This window comes from Ziziphus jujuba, chromosome 10 (genome assembly GCF_031755915.1).
Source record: "Ziziphus jujuba cultivar Dongzao chromosome 10, ASM3175591v1".
Lineage (NCBI taxonomy): Eukaryota > Viridiplantae > Streptophyta > Magnoliopsida > Rosales > Rhamnaceae > Ziziphus > Ziziphus jujuba.
Window position 1 is genome coordinate 22822431 of NC_083388.1, and position 18289 is coordinate 22840719.

General features: G+C 31.9%; 1 protein-coding gene and 1 pseudogene across 2 annotated transcripts; one reads left to right on the forward strand and one right to left on the reverse strand.

Moving 5' to 3' along the window:
- Positions 1-7952: 7952 nt before the first annotated feature.
- Positions 7953-10005, forward strand: LOC107412065 (histidine-containing phosphotransfer protein 1). Of its 2 annotated transcripts, none has more exons than XM_048468622.2 (6): positions 7953-8275; positions 8453-8565; positions 8658-8726; positions 9373-9444; positions 9535-9607; positions 9734-10005. In XM_048468622.2, exons 1-6 carry the CDS (start codon positions 8210-8212, stop codon positions 9779-9781), a joined length of 441 nt encoding a protein of 146 aa, XP_048324579.1. In that variant the 5' UTR covers positions 7953-8209; the 3' UTR covers positions 9782-10005. The 2 variants fall into 2 exon arrangements, with proteins under 2 accessions (XP_048324579.1, XP_048324578.1); XM_048468621.2 differs by having other exon boundaries at positions 7968-8275; positions 8435-8565.
- A 2587-nt stretch (positions 10006-12592) lies between these two features.
- On the reverse strand, positions 12593-18018 carry LOC107412077 (nucleoside hydrolase 3-like; annotated as a pseudogene).
- Between the last annotated feature and the right edge of the window lie 271 nt (positions 18019-18289).

Below are 18289 nucleotides of genomic sequence, written 5' to 3' on the forward strand. Positions count from 1 at the left end.
ATAAAAATAATAACAATGATGATAATAAAAACACTATTTATCCATAATCAAAATTTTGCACTAGGATGGCATCCTTTGAGAATCACATTTGCACTAGGATGCATTTGGAGCACTTTGGTTTCCAATACTTGGGTACACCCAAGACAGAGTTCTTCATGTTTATTTTTAAATATAAATTTATACTTGCGCCATTCCCCACCACACCATTCCCTTCTCCAAACTCTTAAAGGAATGATCTGAATGATTATTTTCTCCACAGACACAGCATACTCGAGTAAATGTAACAAAAACTAAACTTCATATTGACACCCAGCAAACATATTTAACTTCACCACCCAACGGCGTTGACATGAATGATTATGATTCACCTCCAATTTCTAAGGGATGTGCTTATCCAACCACTGTGAAAACCTTATTCAAGTAAGTATCACTTAAGACCAAGCCATTGAATATACCGGCATGTTCTAGTTTGTAAACCTGCCATAAATAAACATAGATTTATTATTTGCAAAACAAAAGTTAGCAACGGAGCTCAAATGGAAACGTTCTCAATATTTTTGGGCAAGAATTTGACGAAAGATATTAACTCTTGCTGTTCGGGATTTTAGTCTAAATAAATAAATATTTGTAGACCCGGAATGAGAAAGTATTCAGGACAGGAGCTGCCCTTAGAATATATCCGGCAAACAGTGAATTGGCATTTGCATACCCAAACTCGTTAACAATTCCAAATGCTCAACCTTTCTTAATTTAGGAAGTTGAGCAATCTTAGCCAACATGGTGTCTGTTAAGCCTAATTAACCAAATTAAACCCAAAAAAAATCAACATAAACAAATTGATATTCCAAAACAAAAATAATTAAAAAAAAAAAAAACCACCTTCCCCAATATGCTGGGTAATTCTTTTGATTTTGAGCAGGTAGTGGTAGAAGAGTCCAATTTTGTAATGCTAACGATATTAAGAATTAGATGCATAGGAAAGATTTGGGGCAGATATGTTGACGCTTTCAAGGTCAACATCATCTCGTATTTCCAATGTATTAAGATTCTGTACGGAGGAGGAGATTTCTGAGGCATTGCAAGTATATGGAACTTCCTATTTGCGAGTAATTGGGATTGGGAGCAGAAGCAATTTTCAACATGTGAAGTTTACAGGCATTCGTAAGAGAAAAACATTCAAGAAAGGGTGAGTTGGAGAATAAATGCTGAATAAAGTTTTGAGTGACATGTGAACCACCCTGAGGCAATGAAAATTGACGGCGAAACAAGAAGTGGGGTCATAATCAGAAGGAAGATACAAATTAAGTAAGCTTTTGAACTTGGTTTTTTTTTTGGCAGCCAAATCTATTCATGTGTTTATTACATAACTTAAGATGACAATCCTCCTCTGTTCTCAGTGTAGAACGTAATAGTAAAAACTCATCCAGAGTTGGTGCCTCATATAATTTCAGTACTCAAATGGGGACGTCTTCCAAATCTTTTGCAATGCCGAGAAAGGATACTCATGCTTGCGGCGTCTTCCATGCTCAACAAACAAAATTATTTCCAGAATTTCATCTGGTAATTTATTCGGGTTGTCTTCCTTAAGCAGCGTTTTTTTTTTTTTTTTTTAATTTTTATTTTTACTGGACGGACAAATTATTATTATATTGTTATATAATAATAATTCACATGGGAAGTTATATGCACAATTTCCTGGTTGTGTCCCTCATTTTCGGGATGTATTTTTCCTTCTTTTTTGGTTGGGAAAAAAAAAAAAAAAATTAAGACAACAACAACAACAGAGACAAGTTATTTATCTAGGGTTTGGGATGTTCTCATGCTGCCCATGTATTCTGTTATTTCAACTAAATCTCCATGCTTCCATAGAGAAGATTTTAAACTGGACCAGACTGGATTAATTTTCAAATATAAAAATTGGTACCTAATTATGAGATTCCATTGTTGTAATTGTTGGGTCTACACCGTCATTTACTTGCACGTCATGTGCATTTAATTTTTTCTTTTTTTTCTTTTCTTTTCGCTTATAAATATGTGACTTCATCTCATATATACTTTCAGAAGCTTATACCTTAATATGCAGAGTAAGTTTTTTTTTGACTTGATGATTAAGTAGAAGGAGATAAGAGCCATAGAAGCGCAGCAAATGGAAGCCAAAGAATTAAGTGAGAGAGATTTGGGGCGCCAGAAGATAATTTCATGAATCAGTCAAGCTACCGCTTACAAAAATACTGTCATGGACAATGGATATATTCAATGATAGTTTAATATTATACAATATTAACCAAATTCAGTAAATAAAAAGGGCCACAGGTGATGATGAAGCGGTTAATTTAAATAATTAAGCATTTTTATTTGTGCCGTTAAAAAAACGAATTTGAATCACACAGAATACATAAATTTTAAATTAGATAATTAAAAAAAAAACAAAAAATAGGGCTACAAGAACCGCTACCTGGGCCTATTAACAAACACAAGTGGGTACATCTATAAACGATGCTACCATTGGAGCCCACCTAGACACAAAAGGGCGATCAAATATTGCACCCACTTGGGCCAACAAAAGTGCATAAGGTTAGACAAGCGCAGATGTGAAAGGGCTTCAAAGGGAATAATGTGTGAAACACAATACCCCCGGGAGGAAAGCAACAAAAATGACATTAGCACAAGAACTTAAAAAGAGTGAGAAGAGGATTCCAAAAGGAAAATTCGAGAACAGAAAGAAACGAATTTTACATATTAAAAGTCTGTTAAAATGAGTCGAATGTTGTAATTTGTGGAAAGGAAGATATTATTTATAGATCGGTAGAAGTATTATGTATGTGTTTAGCTTGGTAACCCATCTATTTGAATAACCAGGGTCTCCAAGAAATTACCAGAGCCAAATTAATATAAAGTAAAATATCATTTTCCATCTTTTTTATCCTGATTGAAAGATTAGATAAACTACAACTTATTTGATAGCATTGTAGTTATTATTTTATTTATTAAATTGCGTGAAATGCTAAGTCAAAACTTTAAAACACACTTCTCAATATAAATAAATAAATAAAATTAAAATTAAAATGCATTTGTACCACATCACGCGAGAAAGCTATCAGTTTCTCTTCCAATATTAAAACCTCGCCATTATTCCAATATTTGGTGGGCTTACTTACGTGAAGCCCAATTTCAGTTAAATTTTGTTGGTTCCAAAATCTTTTTTAAATTGTTGTGTATTTATCAATTATTTTTAAGTTGTTGTTTGCTTTTTGATTATCATCTAAAAGTAATATTAGCCTTTTGATATGTAAAAAACAAAAATTGTAGTTTTGAGCATTTTTAGTAACACAAGTTTTGATGCTACAGATATTTTATTCAATAAAACCGGTCTTTTCTTTTTTTATTTTTTGTTGAAAAATTAATGAAGTACCAGTTTTTCTTCTTTTGACATAGGAAACAAACGACTTTGGAACACTCCTCTCCATTTATAGGCAAATGAAGGATATCAATTTGGATTAACCAACGTGTGTCATGTTTACATTTTAAATCCAGGGTTAAAATTAAACCATACCATCAATATTAACTTGGAAATAATCATTAATTAGTATTAATTTCGTTATATGATTTATAATTAATGGATTACAATAATAATTAGGTTTAGGGTTACTATGTAAGATTCCATTAATTCTTCTTATTAATGGTTTTAGCCTGTAATGGTGATGATTGTCTTATTTCTTATTTACGAACCAGCTGCTCAATTTGTCCTTGCATTGTTTTATTTCTTATTTACGAACCAGTTGCTCAGTCTGTCCTTGCTCAAGCTGTGTTTTAGCGCGTTCAGGCACCGAATTCTCCTACTGAATATGTAGGCTGTATTTTTTTATTTTTCAGTATAATCTGCAATTATTTATTTATTTATTTATTTTTTTTTTGGGGGGTAGTTTTGTTTTACTATATTTTTGTTTGATGATAATTTGTGATACCACTCATGTTACAAAATTTTGAATGAAACTCTAACATTGGAGGAGTCGAGAGCGACTTCTGTGCTTATGCTTTGGAAAAACAAACTGAACATTGATCCTACTGAGGCTGAGGTTGATGATATGTACTGAAAAAATATATGTCTTGTTAACATAGAAAATAGGGTTAAATACCAATAACAATAAAATAGGATGAAGTAATGATTTGATTTCTATCTTTCTTACGTATAGTTTGAATCCTGGATAGAATGCTTCACCACTGTCTTGATCAAAGAAAATGACCTGAACCAAACCGATTTTCAAAAGCTTCTGCCATTCACCACTGTCCTCAAAGAGGGTAGCCTGAACCAGACAAACTTTCAGAAGCTTCTGCCATCTTTTTCATCGAAAGGAATTAAGGGATAAGCTGACCAAAGCCCATGCCGACTTGGATTTGGCTGTCGTTACAGGGTAGTCGAATAGAGGATGTTTCTTATTGGCTTGTCCCATAACATCGATTGCGTTCTCGACCATAACACCAATTTTTATGCATTTTGTATTTTTCTAATGGAATATCTATTCATAATTTTTTATTTTATTATTGGAGTATATTGTATGTACGAGAGCATTTTTTATTTTTAGTTTTGATGATTGCATGCTTTAGTATTTTGTTGATGTGGATTGGTATAATAATGATTTAATGTTTTTCATAAAGGTTCAATTAACTATTTTGTGATAATGGTATTGTAGGTATTAACTTATTTTGTTAGTTTTGGATATAGGTGGGTCATATTTTTGGATAATGATATATTTTCTCAGTCCTTATTGTTTTTATTTGTTATAAAAAAGTTTGGTTGCATTTTTATTTTAAATTTGTATATATATATATATATATTATTTTTAATTTTGATATTTGTTTTATTTAATTAGGATGGAATTGGAGGTGTAAAGAAGTCTACCAATATATTTTATGAAGTGCACATATATTATTATTTTATTAGTTATCATATTGTTATAATCTAAATATTGATAATTAAAGTTTTAAAGGGATAATTGTAACTAAACTAAACATAAGGTAATAAAACGATCGCATTTGTATATTTGGTAAAATTTTGATAGAATTCTTGGTGGTTTACCATTACTTATTTACTGCACCATTTTTTTTTTTATAATAATGATATAAAAATAGAGTGCATTTATAATTTTGATAAACATCATTGCATATTTCAATATATATTTTGGTAATATTATCATTTGTTGATTATTTATCTATTTTCTTCTTATCAAATTGTATATATTATTTTTGGTAATTCATGTATTTTCTGGTTAGGATTATAATTCATGGCCAATTTTTCTATATAGATAATTATCAAGACGATAGAAGTTGATAACTGTTAGTTTTTGTTTTTTCTTTGCAATTAATTTTGTTGGGTACAAGTTATGGCTCATAAATTTTCCCAATAAAAACATCTACACAATAATATTTTTTCCAGAATTCACTACAAACATATACCATATAGTCATCTTACTAAACATATTGGTAATAACAGCGCCGGTAGAAGCAAATATTACAAGTAAACCAAGATATAGTTCCAATATCTTAGAGAATGCAAACCTACAATGTTTATGTAAAACCCACAAAGGAATGAAATCTGGCAATTTACTTCTAACCAACCTATATAGAGAATTTCATGCCTGAAGCTTAGTAGCTCCTGGGAAATATGAACATATAATACTTTCTTTATTGCTAACAAAATGTAGTTTTTCTTCCTGTTCATTCTTCCAAGATGTACATTGAGCACCATACGAGATAACTTGCTCCAAACACAAGTAAAATGTAAGATAAGGGCATTATATCAAAGGACATCCTAAGATGAGATTGTTCCAGAGTGCATAAAGATTTGCTTATCTAACACAAAAGGACACTAACTCACGCGAGGCCCTACAATAATTTCTTCAATCAATTAAGCTACAGCTTACAAAAAGTGTGACCGACAATGGATTCAATGTAGTTTTAGTTTATACAATATTCACCACATTCAGTTAAGAAAAAAGCCATAAATAAAGTCACCAATTCCAATCTAAATTCTTAACAAATTAAAGAAAAAAGTCTGATTCTATACTTAAAAAAGAATGGTATCAATTTGAAATTGAATTTCTATTCCAAATATTAAATTTCTCAATTTTGTGGACGAGAGAGTGACCAGAAGTTTTTAGTAAAACCCATCATGAAAGAAGCATTGAGAGACTAAATTCCAAAATAAAATCATTGCCTATTTGAAACCCTCATTCTGCATACAGATGAATCCTCTCCCAACACTTTTATTGGGTTTGGGGTCCCCAAAGATGCATCAAAATTTGGGACACTTTGTACTCACAAAATGCATCCAACTCGTACCACACAAAATAGATGCCCCTCCATAAAGCCCTAAGCTTTTGACACGTGGGCAATCCCTCTTAATGACACGCCATGCGTGTCACATTTTATATCAGTTACCACATGTATTCATGAAAACGTAGACAAACATTAATAATTTCTTGAGGAGGCATATATATATATATATATATATATATGTATATTTATACACACCATGTGGTAAAAATTTTCCCATTTGAATTACTTAAAATTTACCCATTGATATTGACTCATCCATTCAAAGGTGGCACCAATGAAAGAACAACAACACCACAAAAGAACAACCAAAAAAAAAAAAAAAAACAATGAGGAGGCATCAATTTGAGAAAGAATCTTGAAAAGTTGAAAGCATAGGCGTGAAATGTGAAAAGATAAGGGGAGAAAAAGAAAAGGATAAGTTAGGTAAGGCAAAGAATATTTTTAGATATGCATTTTAATAAACGACTTTCTATTGTTAAATCATTTACAACTCCATCCTTGTACATCAAACATATATATGTTCGTCCAAAAAAACATGTATATATGTTAAACTTTCGCTTTATTTTTACTGTTTTCATATATACCGATTTTACATGATATATATATATATATATGGATATGTTGTATGTACCATTATATTTGACAAACCATTTTAATAGTTAAATGGGTCCAATCAGTAGATAAATGTTTTAATTTTCATGAAATGTAACTTACAGCAATTGTTTAGTTTTTTATTTTTTTAATGTTTTGGACGCAGCAATTGTTTAATTAGCTAAATATTTTTTTGACAAAAATTTGCTTACTATCTTAGTTGTGTTTATCAAAAAATAAATAAATAAATTATCTTAGTTATGAATAAGGTTCTTACTGCAGTTAAATATTAAAAAAAAAAAAAAATTAACCATCATGGTTTGTCAAAAACGTTATGTCAAATAGTTTGGATTTGGAAAATTCACCATTTTATATGATATCATTTTCCTAGAAAGCTTATCTGAGATACTTTTTTTTGTTTAATCTTCAAAAATTCCCAGTTTATCAAAATATATATATATATATATACACACAAATTCCCAAACGTAGCAATGTGAAATTAAATAAGTAAATGGTTTTTTTTAATTACATATTTATAGTGTATTGATTTCGTTTTAGATGAAGTTACCATTAAATTATACAAAATCCTAATTTAGTATTGGTATTAATTTTTTATTTTTTTTTAGTTTGATTGAAGAACTCCTAATTATCTACTGCTTTAGTGGTTACTAATAAAATAAATTACTTACAACAAAGTCACGGGAGAATTGATGGGGTCATACTTTGAAAATTGTCATGCCCTTACAGAGACAAGTTAAAAACCTTGGTCAGAGGAAAAACAAAAGAGAAATTCCACTTCCAAAACCTAAATTATATATTTTATATACAGATAGAGAGAGAAGGAAAAAAAAAAAACAATAAAATAAAAATAAAAGAGCAATTATTACTTAAAGAAAAAAGATTGGACGGTAAATGGCGTCAAGTTTTGGATCTTTGTGATGATTTTTTTAAGTTTCAGTTTTTTAACCAATGATGTGCTGTGCTGGAAGAGGAAACAAAAAAAACTGAAACACAAATCTAGTCAAGTACTGAAATAAAAACCATATATTATATAACTTCCATTTATTTATTTCATATACTATATGCATGATGTAAAGAGGGAATCTAGGAAGTATTCCCCCTTAAGAGCACTGAAAAATTTTATAAAAGCTCTTATTGGGTATCACTCTTTTTTTTCCCAATCAAAGAAAAAGAGATGGAATAGTCTTAAACATCTGTATATATATATATATATATATATATAATTTATATACACATAGGACTGAAACCTTGAAGTGCTGCAATGGCAGCTGGTGTGCTTCAGTTGCAGAGGCAATTGACTGATTACACAGCTTCACTGTTCAGTGAGGTCAGTTTTTATATTTACATATCTGATAATGAGTTTTTGTTCATATCTGTTTCTTAGTTTCTCTGTCTCTTCCAAATTAACCATGGTTTACTTTGGGTTGGCTTTTGGTGAATAAGTTGTTTTTATTTTTTTTCTTTTTTCTTTCTTTTTTATAATAAGGGATTCCTTGACGATCAGTTCAACCAACTTCAGCAATTGCAAGATGAAAGCAACCCAGATTTTGTGGTAGAAGTTGTGTATGTTTTCTTTGAAGATTCTGAGAGACTTCTTAATGAACTTGCCAAAACTCTGTGAGCTTCAAACTTTCTAATCATTTCTCACAGAAACATTAGGGAAAAAAAATGCATATTAATAATTCTTTGGTAATTGGAATTGGGTACAGAGATCAGCAGAGCATTGATTTCAGAAAAGTTGATGCCCATGTTCACCAGTTGAAGGGTAGCAGCTCTAGGTATTTGCTGTTTTATTTTATTTTATTTATTTATTTATTATTATTATTATCATTATTGTACTCTTTTTGTTTCAAGAAGATCATTTCTTGATAGTCCTGAATGGCCCATGTGTAAAACTCTCTGCTTATTGGAATAGTTATTTCATGTACTTTTTCAAGTACTTGTTATGTCTAGCATGAGAAGAATTTAGCACCTTGTACCATTTATATATTCATGCCTGCTTCTCTTTTTACAATCATACATTTTGTTAGCATCATGATAGTTTCTATTTGAACCAAATCTATAACCACAGACTTGTTAATCATTAATCCATCCAATCTGAACATGTGAATGAAAATTTTTGGAATGTACAAGTTATTATACAAATCTAGCTTTATGAAGAAAGATTGGTCAGGTTAGGGGCATGTTCATCAAGCAGATTTGTTCTGATTTGTTCTCTTGTCTCTGTTTTTCCTTACATGAACCCTGGCAATTAAAGTCCATGTTTTGTGAATTCCAATGAAAGAATAAGAAGGAGAATATTTTCAAATTGATTTTTTGTTGTTTGCATAAGTTTTTTATTATTATTATTATTATTATTATTATTATTATTATTATTTCATTCCAAGTAATTGTTGAAGAAATTGGGTTTTTGAAATAATACAGCATTGGTGCTCAGAGAGTTCAAAGAGTTTGCATTCCTTTCCGTAACAACTGTGAGGAGCAGAACATTGAAGGGTCAGTTTTTCTTCTCAAACTCATACATTCTTCTATACAATACAGTTGAGAAGTTATTGATAATTTTCATGGAAAACTATGATTTAATAGGTGTCTAAGATGTCTGCAACAAGTGAAACAAGAGTACACCCTTGTGAAAAATAAGCTTGAAACCTTGTTCAAGGTGAGACAACAGACCCAAGTAATTTTAAAACTTTTTGTATATATTTCAAAGAACAAAGCCTTAATTGGATAGGATTGAGATTCTCTGTTTTGAAGCCTTACAAAGTTCCTACATGTTTGAATGCAGCTGGAGCAGCAGCTATTGGCCGCCCAGCGGTCAATGTCAACAATTTAATCATCAGAGCCAATGCAGATATCAATCAGCAAAAAACAATAACACTGGTGGTTTGGTTCTGTATTTGTAGATCAGTATTCTTCTTTCTTCTTTCTTTTTCCTCTTTCATCAGCAGGTTTAGAGCCAAAAGTTGTTGGGCATTCAAGGCTCTTATCAAACTAGAATGTGAATAAACATTGTGAGAACAATCATAAAGAATGTGAATAAATCTTTCTTGCTACCAATCTTTATTTTTTTTATATTTTTTTTTTCACTTTACGCCAAGAATTTCTTGTACAAATCAGTTTCCTTTATTCTGATAGAACCATATCAGTTTTCACGGTAACTCTTCTCAATCAGACACTTTCCGTGCACTTTTTTTCACAAAATTTTGATCTACAGAGGAAAAGAAAAGAAAAACACCAAGTTGAAAAGAATGATTTTTTGTGTGTGTATATAACATAGCTAATGATCAATATTCCTAACTAATGAACCATTTGATTAGGTGGCTAGCCAATATTACAATTCTTGTTTTTGATTTATTTTATTTATTTATTCATTTATTTATTTTAAGTAGCAAATGTTACATTTTAAAGGTTGCCTTTTGACATTTTGACGGATTAGAAGCTACCTGTCCTATATAAGAAAGCAAAATTAGGTAAAGTGGGTCTCCATTTGCATGCGTATGAAAAGCTAGTTAATTCAGATATTCATGTGATTCATCAGATGAAGAAATCATATATAAAAAGGTCCCATCAGAGAAAAACAAATTCATCAACCCAAGTTATACATGCTAGAAGAAGACCAATATCAATGAGGCTGAGAAAATTAATGCTGTGGTGGTTGTGGAAATTTATCATGAACTTTGTCAATATTTGTGATGGAAAATGAGGACCACATTATGATAACAAATTCAATCAATTGAATATAGAGATTCAAACATCATTAAATTTACCAAATAGATCCACTAAAAAAATCTTTTGACAGTGGAGCTTGATGGTCATTGTATACAACATACTGGTTTCGTGACATTGTGCTGAGCTAGAATAGAAAGCTAAAAAACTATCCATAGTGTTATCTGTCTATTTTTGGCCATTAGCTATGTCTAATAGTAACATGCTTATAGCAACTCTAGTTTTATAAACTTATCTATAATGGTTCTAAAACCTATACCAGTAATGTAAACATTTCAAGATATGAGGAAAGTTTTGAATATGACCAATTCAATAGCCAATTACCCCCATTCAGATTAATGAACAAGGCCACGTGAACAGTGTGGAGGTCACTGAATAAAGGGTATAATCCCAATTTTCCATCAAAAATAAAGTAAAACCCACCGACCATGTTGTTGTTTGAAGCGGATACGTTGTTAAGATATTAAAAAAATAATAATTAAAAAAATAAAAGAATAAACAGAAGCCAAAGGGTGGTTGGTTGGCATATTGTGGCGTTGAAAATGGAGAACAAACCCCACTTTAGGATGATATATATATATATATATATTATAATTAGTCTAAGTTGGGAATATTTTATATCAGCATTTCCATGATCTCTATGTACATTCAATGAACAAGACGAATTTTATAAAGTCTTATCTGTTTTTTGAAAGGTGGTATTGGGATGTCTCCTGGTCAGATAATATGAAAATGAAATCAAGCAAAGGACAAAATACATGCTGTAATGGCAGAGTATCTAATATTTTAATGCTTTGGGTTTTGGGGTATCTAAATTTCTTTTTTCCTTCTCTCGTGCTTACAATCCAAAAGATCTCATTACTCATCATGTACTAAAAACCAACCATATTTTAGACATGTTACTTTTTAAAAATTCCTTTGGAAATCTGAATGCATCTTCTTTAAGTTCAGGTTTTCTAGTTGCGTTTCTACATCATTTTTATCTTCTTTCTTAGCAACTACGCCACCCCATTATTTGGGTTCCAACTGGTATGTATTGTAATGCATGCTTTTTTTTTACTTCTGATTAAGTATTCCAATACAGAAGATCCTCTAGATTTTCTGCCTAGAGTTTCCAGCTCTGCATATTCAATTGCAAGAAGAAATCCTACTTTATATTAAAACATAAATGATATACATATTGTCTATCGAGATGAATTGTGGTGCTTTGCTCATTGCTATAATAATAAACCGTATATGTATAATAGCTATCTACTGTACATGTATATAGCTAGTTGGCCTTATTTGTCTATAAAACATAAATGGTATATATATTATCTATCGAGATGAATTGTGGTGCTTTGCTCATTGCTATAATAAGAAACCATATGTGTATGATAGCTATCTACTATACATGTATATAGCTAGTTGGTCTTATTTGTCTAGCCCATATTGTAGTTGAGCTTGATTGATTTAATCATTTAAGTTATTTTGGTATATAGAAATATTATTTCATGGATCAGCCAGATTCACACAGTCAACTCCTTAACCGTTACATAAGGAAATTATCGGATGCCGTATATTGATAGTATAAAAATTGCCACAAGGCATGGTGTTTGACTTCCAGGGGACGATATAGTTTAAGCCAGAGAAGAGTACGATATGACATTTGTTAACGTCAAATAAGACTGCAGAAGTACATGTTTTTTATCACTGTGATCCTTGCTTTCCCAGAACAATTTTAAGACAAGACAAGAAAATGTCATTTCTGATGTACTTCCATGTAATGTTGGAGCACAATTCAAAATTTGCCTTCATGCATTTGTCATCAAATTGAGTTTTCATATGCATCATAATAATCTCAAAGAGTTAAAAACCAAAAAAAAAAAAAAAAAAGGGATTCAATTTATCATCAGCTCAATAAACAGAATAAATTTTCTGTGTATATATAGAATCAATCTTTCTGTACAGTTTAGAAATACTTTTATTTGTTACATAACATGAAGATGATCTGCATGAAGAAGTAGAAGTAAGATAATGCTTAAATAGTATCAGTGCGAATTATTTGAACTTAGACTATTACTCCAAATTATTTTTTGCTCCCAAAAGCTTCCTATAACAGCAGACTGCTTATGATCACCAAATACTCCAGTAAAATGGTCATAATATGCCTCTTTGTTTAAATTTACTTTTTTCCTTGATTTTCATCAATTATAAGCTGTCCAATTTCTGATATATCTCCCTTTGCTATGACCTTGAGAAGCTTATAGTTAAATTCTTCATTTAGTTCAGGATGAGTGCCAGCCAAGATCACTGCACCCAGGATTTCTCCAAGAAATGTATCCTGTCAAGGTGATGGAAAGCGAACAAGCTAAGCACTTTTAGAGTGAAAAGTAAAATGCAAACGAACTGGACTTGGCATAACAACACGACTCTAATACCATCTTCAGAATTTTTGACATGACAATCTCTGTTGTGAATTTCAGAAAATGAGTAGAGGACTTTACCACATGAAGATATCTATTATTGTTCTGTTGCAATCGCCATAGCCTCAAAAGCAGACGCTGCACAAATAAAGCTTCAGGAGTCCTATTTGCCAGCTTCAAATTATTAAGAATCTTGGGGAAAGAACTGACTTGCTTTTGTATATGCAATGGAATCAATGTGACATCTAGTTTCGAATCAAAAACTGTCTTTGCAGCTAAAGGATCAAGAAAAATGTTGAATTCTGCATATTCATTTGAAGGAACAATGAAAAGATTGCCTTTCTCATTGTCCTGTCTAATGTGTCCCCCAACAATGTATATATCCTACTAAGCAAATTATAGTAATGAAAATGACTATCAAACAAAAGCATTTGATGTACATAGGCTCTGAGGCTTAGTTATTTTCCTACTTTAATGTTCTTCTACCATTAAAGATAAGTCAGTTTTAATGTTCTTCTACTTTAATGTTCTTCTACCATTAAAGATAAGTCAGTTTTAGAAGCTAGCCGCATTTGATGTTGCCTTAAAAGTAGTTATTTTTATAAAGTGCCCTGAAGATGCCCATAACATTATTCCAGGAGGAAGATTGAGCAAAACGTATACAATGTGATATATGATGATCAGCTCTCTAGTTAAGTTTGTCTACAAAGACCAGAAATATGGAAAACCTGACCAATATAATTATTTCCAACAAGTCAATGTCAAAATGTAATCAAACAATTAGGCATAACTGATCCTATTATTGTTTGAGTCACAACTAACTAGCGGGTGAACCTAAAGTTGCTTACCTACTAAATTCCTTTAAGCCAATCCAGCTAACAACTACATCATGGACATATAGAACTGAGAATTACCTGGATCGCTGATGTGTTCTCAGAAGGAATAATTTCGGCTAAATTTGTCAGTGGAGCACTGGTCAGTATAGTAATCTTAGCTCCTGGATTCAGTGATTTTACACTGGACTTCCAAACATCTAATGCAGTTCGCTTTGTAAGTTCAGGGTTATCAGTATCTTCTGTGTATCTGAAATAGAAATTCAAGGCTGGTCATTCTAGCACTAAATAGGCTGTAAAACCTATACTGAATATTCAAGTGGAGACTGAGAATGCTTACCTTCTAGGGCTACGAGGCAAGTCACGAGCAAGTCCATATAATGTGTCAGAGTCCAAGAAGCCACCACTACCTTGGGGCACGGCTCTGCTATACATACAGTGTCCAATTGCAGGGTAAAATGGGTGAGCATGGCCAACTGCATATACATTTCCAAGACCAACTGGAATATCATCACGGCCCATCATATGAAGTATGTCATATACTACATCTACTGTTGCAGAAGTTGCCCAGCCGTTTCCACTAATTAGTATCCCCTGAAAGTAAAATGACAAGCCATGCAAAAAGATTAAAAGTAATACTGATTATTCAGTAAAATCTCAAACAACTTGGTTTCAAATTTTCAACATAGTAAAAAAGTTCTATTACTCAAGGCTTGTAGATTAATATTAGAAGCAACTTATAATACCTTGAGGTTAATCAGCTCTGCAGGTAACTTTAGCATATATAAAAGAGCTACAAAGTCTCCAACGCTCATATCCATGTCAAAGACTACAGGTTTCCCCTTTAATTTTCTCATATCTGGTTTGTAAAGGATCTCCTCATAGTATGGGAATTGTGTTGTTATATTAAACCGCCCGGTTTTCTCAGGTTGATTCAAAACCTTCATTTGATAGGGTAAAAAAAAAAGTTGAAGTCACCACTCAGTTTGAGTGCATATATATGTACATATATAACAGCATAACTAGATTCCCAAGTTTCACAGTTTTTTTACCACGTGCAACAGTCAATAATCCAATTTCATGGTCTCGTAACTGGTATATTTTCTTGCTACATATAATTTGTAAATTTACACAGAATCCCTTTTCATGAGGACCGAACATAACTTTAATATTTGATGTACTTAAAAAGGAATCCAATGACTGAGCAAAAAGTGACCCCCATGAGTGCAATGTATAGGAACTTACATCCGAGAAACTTTTGTAGAACTCCTTGCCAACTGAACTGCCAATTTCATGATTTGGTTTAGCTTTGGTAGCAACAAGGATTTCCACTGCTTCAGTACCATTTACCTCCTTTGTGTAACCATCCTGTTAATATTAACATATGGTAAACTCGGTCACTATATGTCTATACATGAATGTTAAGGTAAATCCATTTCCTCTACTATCTTCCTGAATGGTAGTGATACATTTCAGCATTTACATGCGTTTCTGTTGTGATATTGTGCATATAATGTGTCTTTTTATGATTCTTTTTAAGAGAAAATTTGTAACTTTCAGAGAGGAAAGAAGGAACTAAACTGTTTGTGTTGATCGTTTCTAGAAGTTTCCCATAGATATTTTTCGTAAACCAAGTTGCTTCAAAAGAGCACAAAATATAATGTAGAAGTTGGTAGAATATACCTGATATTTCCCTTTATGACCCCCCTCCACAAGGCAAAACTGGTCTTGCATTCCTAGCTGAACATGACCACTATGCACCCCATTCTTCTCAATTTTGAAGATTGTGTTTGATGAACTCCAATCCATGAGTGGATTTGAACCATCCGAAGTTCCATAAGGTTCATTGGAAGTAACCACTGTGATGTTCATATACTCCATCTCCACAAATTCATTTTCTCCATGTGAATTACGCATTTGAGATAGTGCTACACCAACCATGAACGAATCCCACATGTAATATTGCTGCAAGCTTACCAGTCACTGACTTCTCTTTTACATTTATTTATTTGCAACTTGGTAAAAACCAAAAAATACTTTGGAAAATACCTTATAAAAGTCACTGTTAGGCCATGTGTCATGAACAATTTTCAATGTCTTGAAGCTGTATTGTGCCTCATATGTGTCCTGTTTATTTTCAAATGCTAAGTAAAAATTCTCATCTACAGGAATTGTTCGTGTTGCATCCAGTGGTATCAATGTGAATGGAATACCAGAATGGAGTACCTATTTTATTAGTACATTAGCAAAACGAGGTTAGCCAGTCATACAACTCTTTCTTAGAATACTTGAATCCATTAACAGAACTTGCAATCAATTTATGATCATGACCTGCAGACTAATATATATATATATATACACATATACCGTGTATGCAGCAAAAGGATCTTCAAAGATATTGAATTCTGCAATAGATTGGTGTCCTGTGGGTACAAGTTGCCAAGATCTTCTTCACCTAGCCCTGCCTTGCAAGAGTTGGGATTGTTGCAGGTTGGTCTAACAGCCCCACCCATGGCATATATATGCTCAATATTTTTCTTAAGGTGAGGATGAGTAATAAGAAAAAGGGCTAGATTTGTGTGGGAAGCCAAAAGAAATACAGTTATAGGACCTGCAGATATTGCATCTCTCATCACTTTTTGAGTACTAGGTTGTTGAAGAGGTATATATCTCCTGTCACCCTGTTACATGTACATATCATTTACATTTATATAATAAAAGTATATATTTTGAATACCATCTTGTTAATATTGAAATTAAAATAATGCGTATATGTCATATGAAGTGTAACAAAAAAGTTCACAATTACTTAATAGAAATGAAAAAGTGGAAAAAGAGCGAGTGACCTGAGGAAGGAAAGCTCTGCGTTCTCCATGGTTTGTATTACTCCAAGACGACCTCCATGCCCCACTGGTATTGCCTGTCTGTATCTACAATTTCCGGCCGTGGACGACCTCTATTATTCATTAAACAATAACATAAATTTATCATTCATAAATTTATTAACTTAATGAATCATAGGACAAACTTTATAATTTTTATTTTTTTTTATTATTTTTTTTTGGTTTATATATGAACCTGGTCTCTCTCTAAACCATCACTATTAGTCGATAGTATATATTATACTTTATATATATATATAACCTATATATATTTGGTTATATATTAATGTTTATACCTGGTCTATAATGGGAAGATATCCTCCGACATCAGAAAGGATATTATGGTTAGGCAAAATGGCACCTTCACCACCAACACCAACAGGAATATGGTCTCTATCCATCATGAAAAGTAAGTCGTACAAATGATTCACTGCATGCCCTGCATCGCTCCATCCGTTTGCATTTGTAGTAATTCCTGCCCAGTTCATCGTATTACCATCATATTCACTAACTCTTTCCATTTTGGAAAACCCATTAAACTTGAATCTACCTAGCTTATTTATATTTGAAACACCAATTGCACCATTTTCAGTTATTATCACTTTTCTATTTATGGAAATTGAACAAAGCTAAAAATAAAAAAGTATTCGTGCTACTAATGCCTTAATAAGTTCAACATTTTTATATTTTTACCTTTTTATAGTATTAAATTAGCTCCAGCACGATGCTTTTGAAGTTTATACTTGTCAGTAGTCCTGAACTTTTACCCATGACTTTTTGTCTGTTACCATGCATGTGAACTGCATATAAAAATATTCCTTTTTTCTGAAAATTTTGTTTTGATTAATTTAATTTAACAGTAAAAAAGCCATGATATAAAGGTTTTTAACAAACTGCAATGACGTCAATGCTAATTTGATATAATAAGGGTAAAAGACAAAAATGATGAAACTATAAGAAAGAGGGGGGGTGTTGAAAAAACCCAAATAAAAACCTGGAGGTCGAATTCAGTCTTGTTTTGCTTCAATAGGTAAAGGAGAGCAAAAACATCGTCACCATCCATATCTGTATCCACCAGAATTCTTCGAGGTTGAGCCTGAGCATAATAATCCCCAGAGTTTAGAACATCTAATCGTAGCACCATAATTTGCAACCAAACAAGTATGTTCAGCAGCATCATTGCAAGCAAAGCTATATCTGCAGCAGGACACTATTATTGCTTTGCTTGAGTTATATGTTGGTGTGCGATGAGAGTACAAATTGAAGGAAAAAGAGTATTAAATAAACAAAAAAGATATTATTAGTATTAGTATTATTATTATTATTATATTGTTATTATTTTGGCTTTGAAAAAAGCTAATTCCTTTTCTTATGTTTTTTGTTTTTTGGTAAAGAAAACTGCATTAAGCACAAAAGGGGAGAGGGGAAACAGAAAAGAAACTGATTACCCCCGAAACAAGCAAAATTTTCTTCAGAGAAGATTTGAGCCACTAAA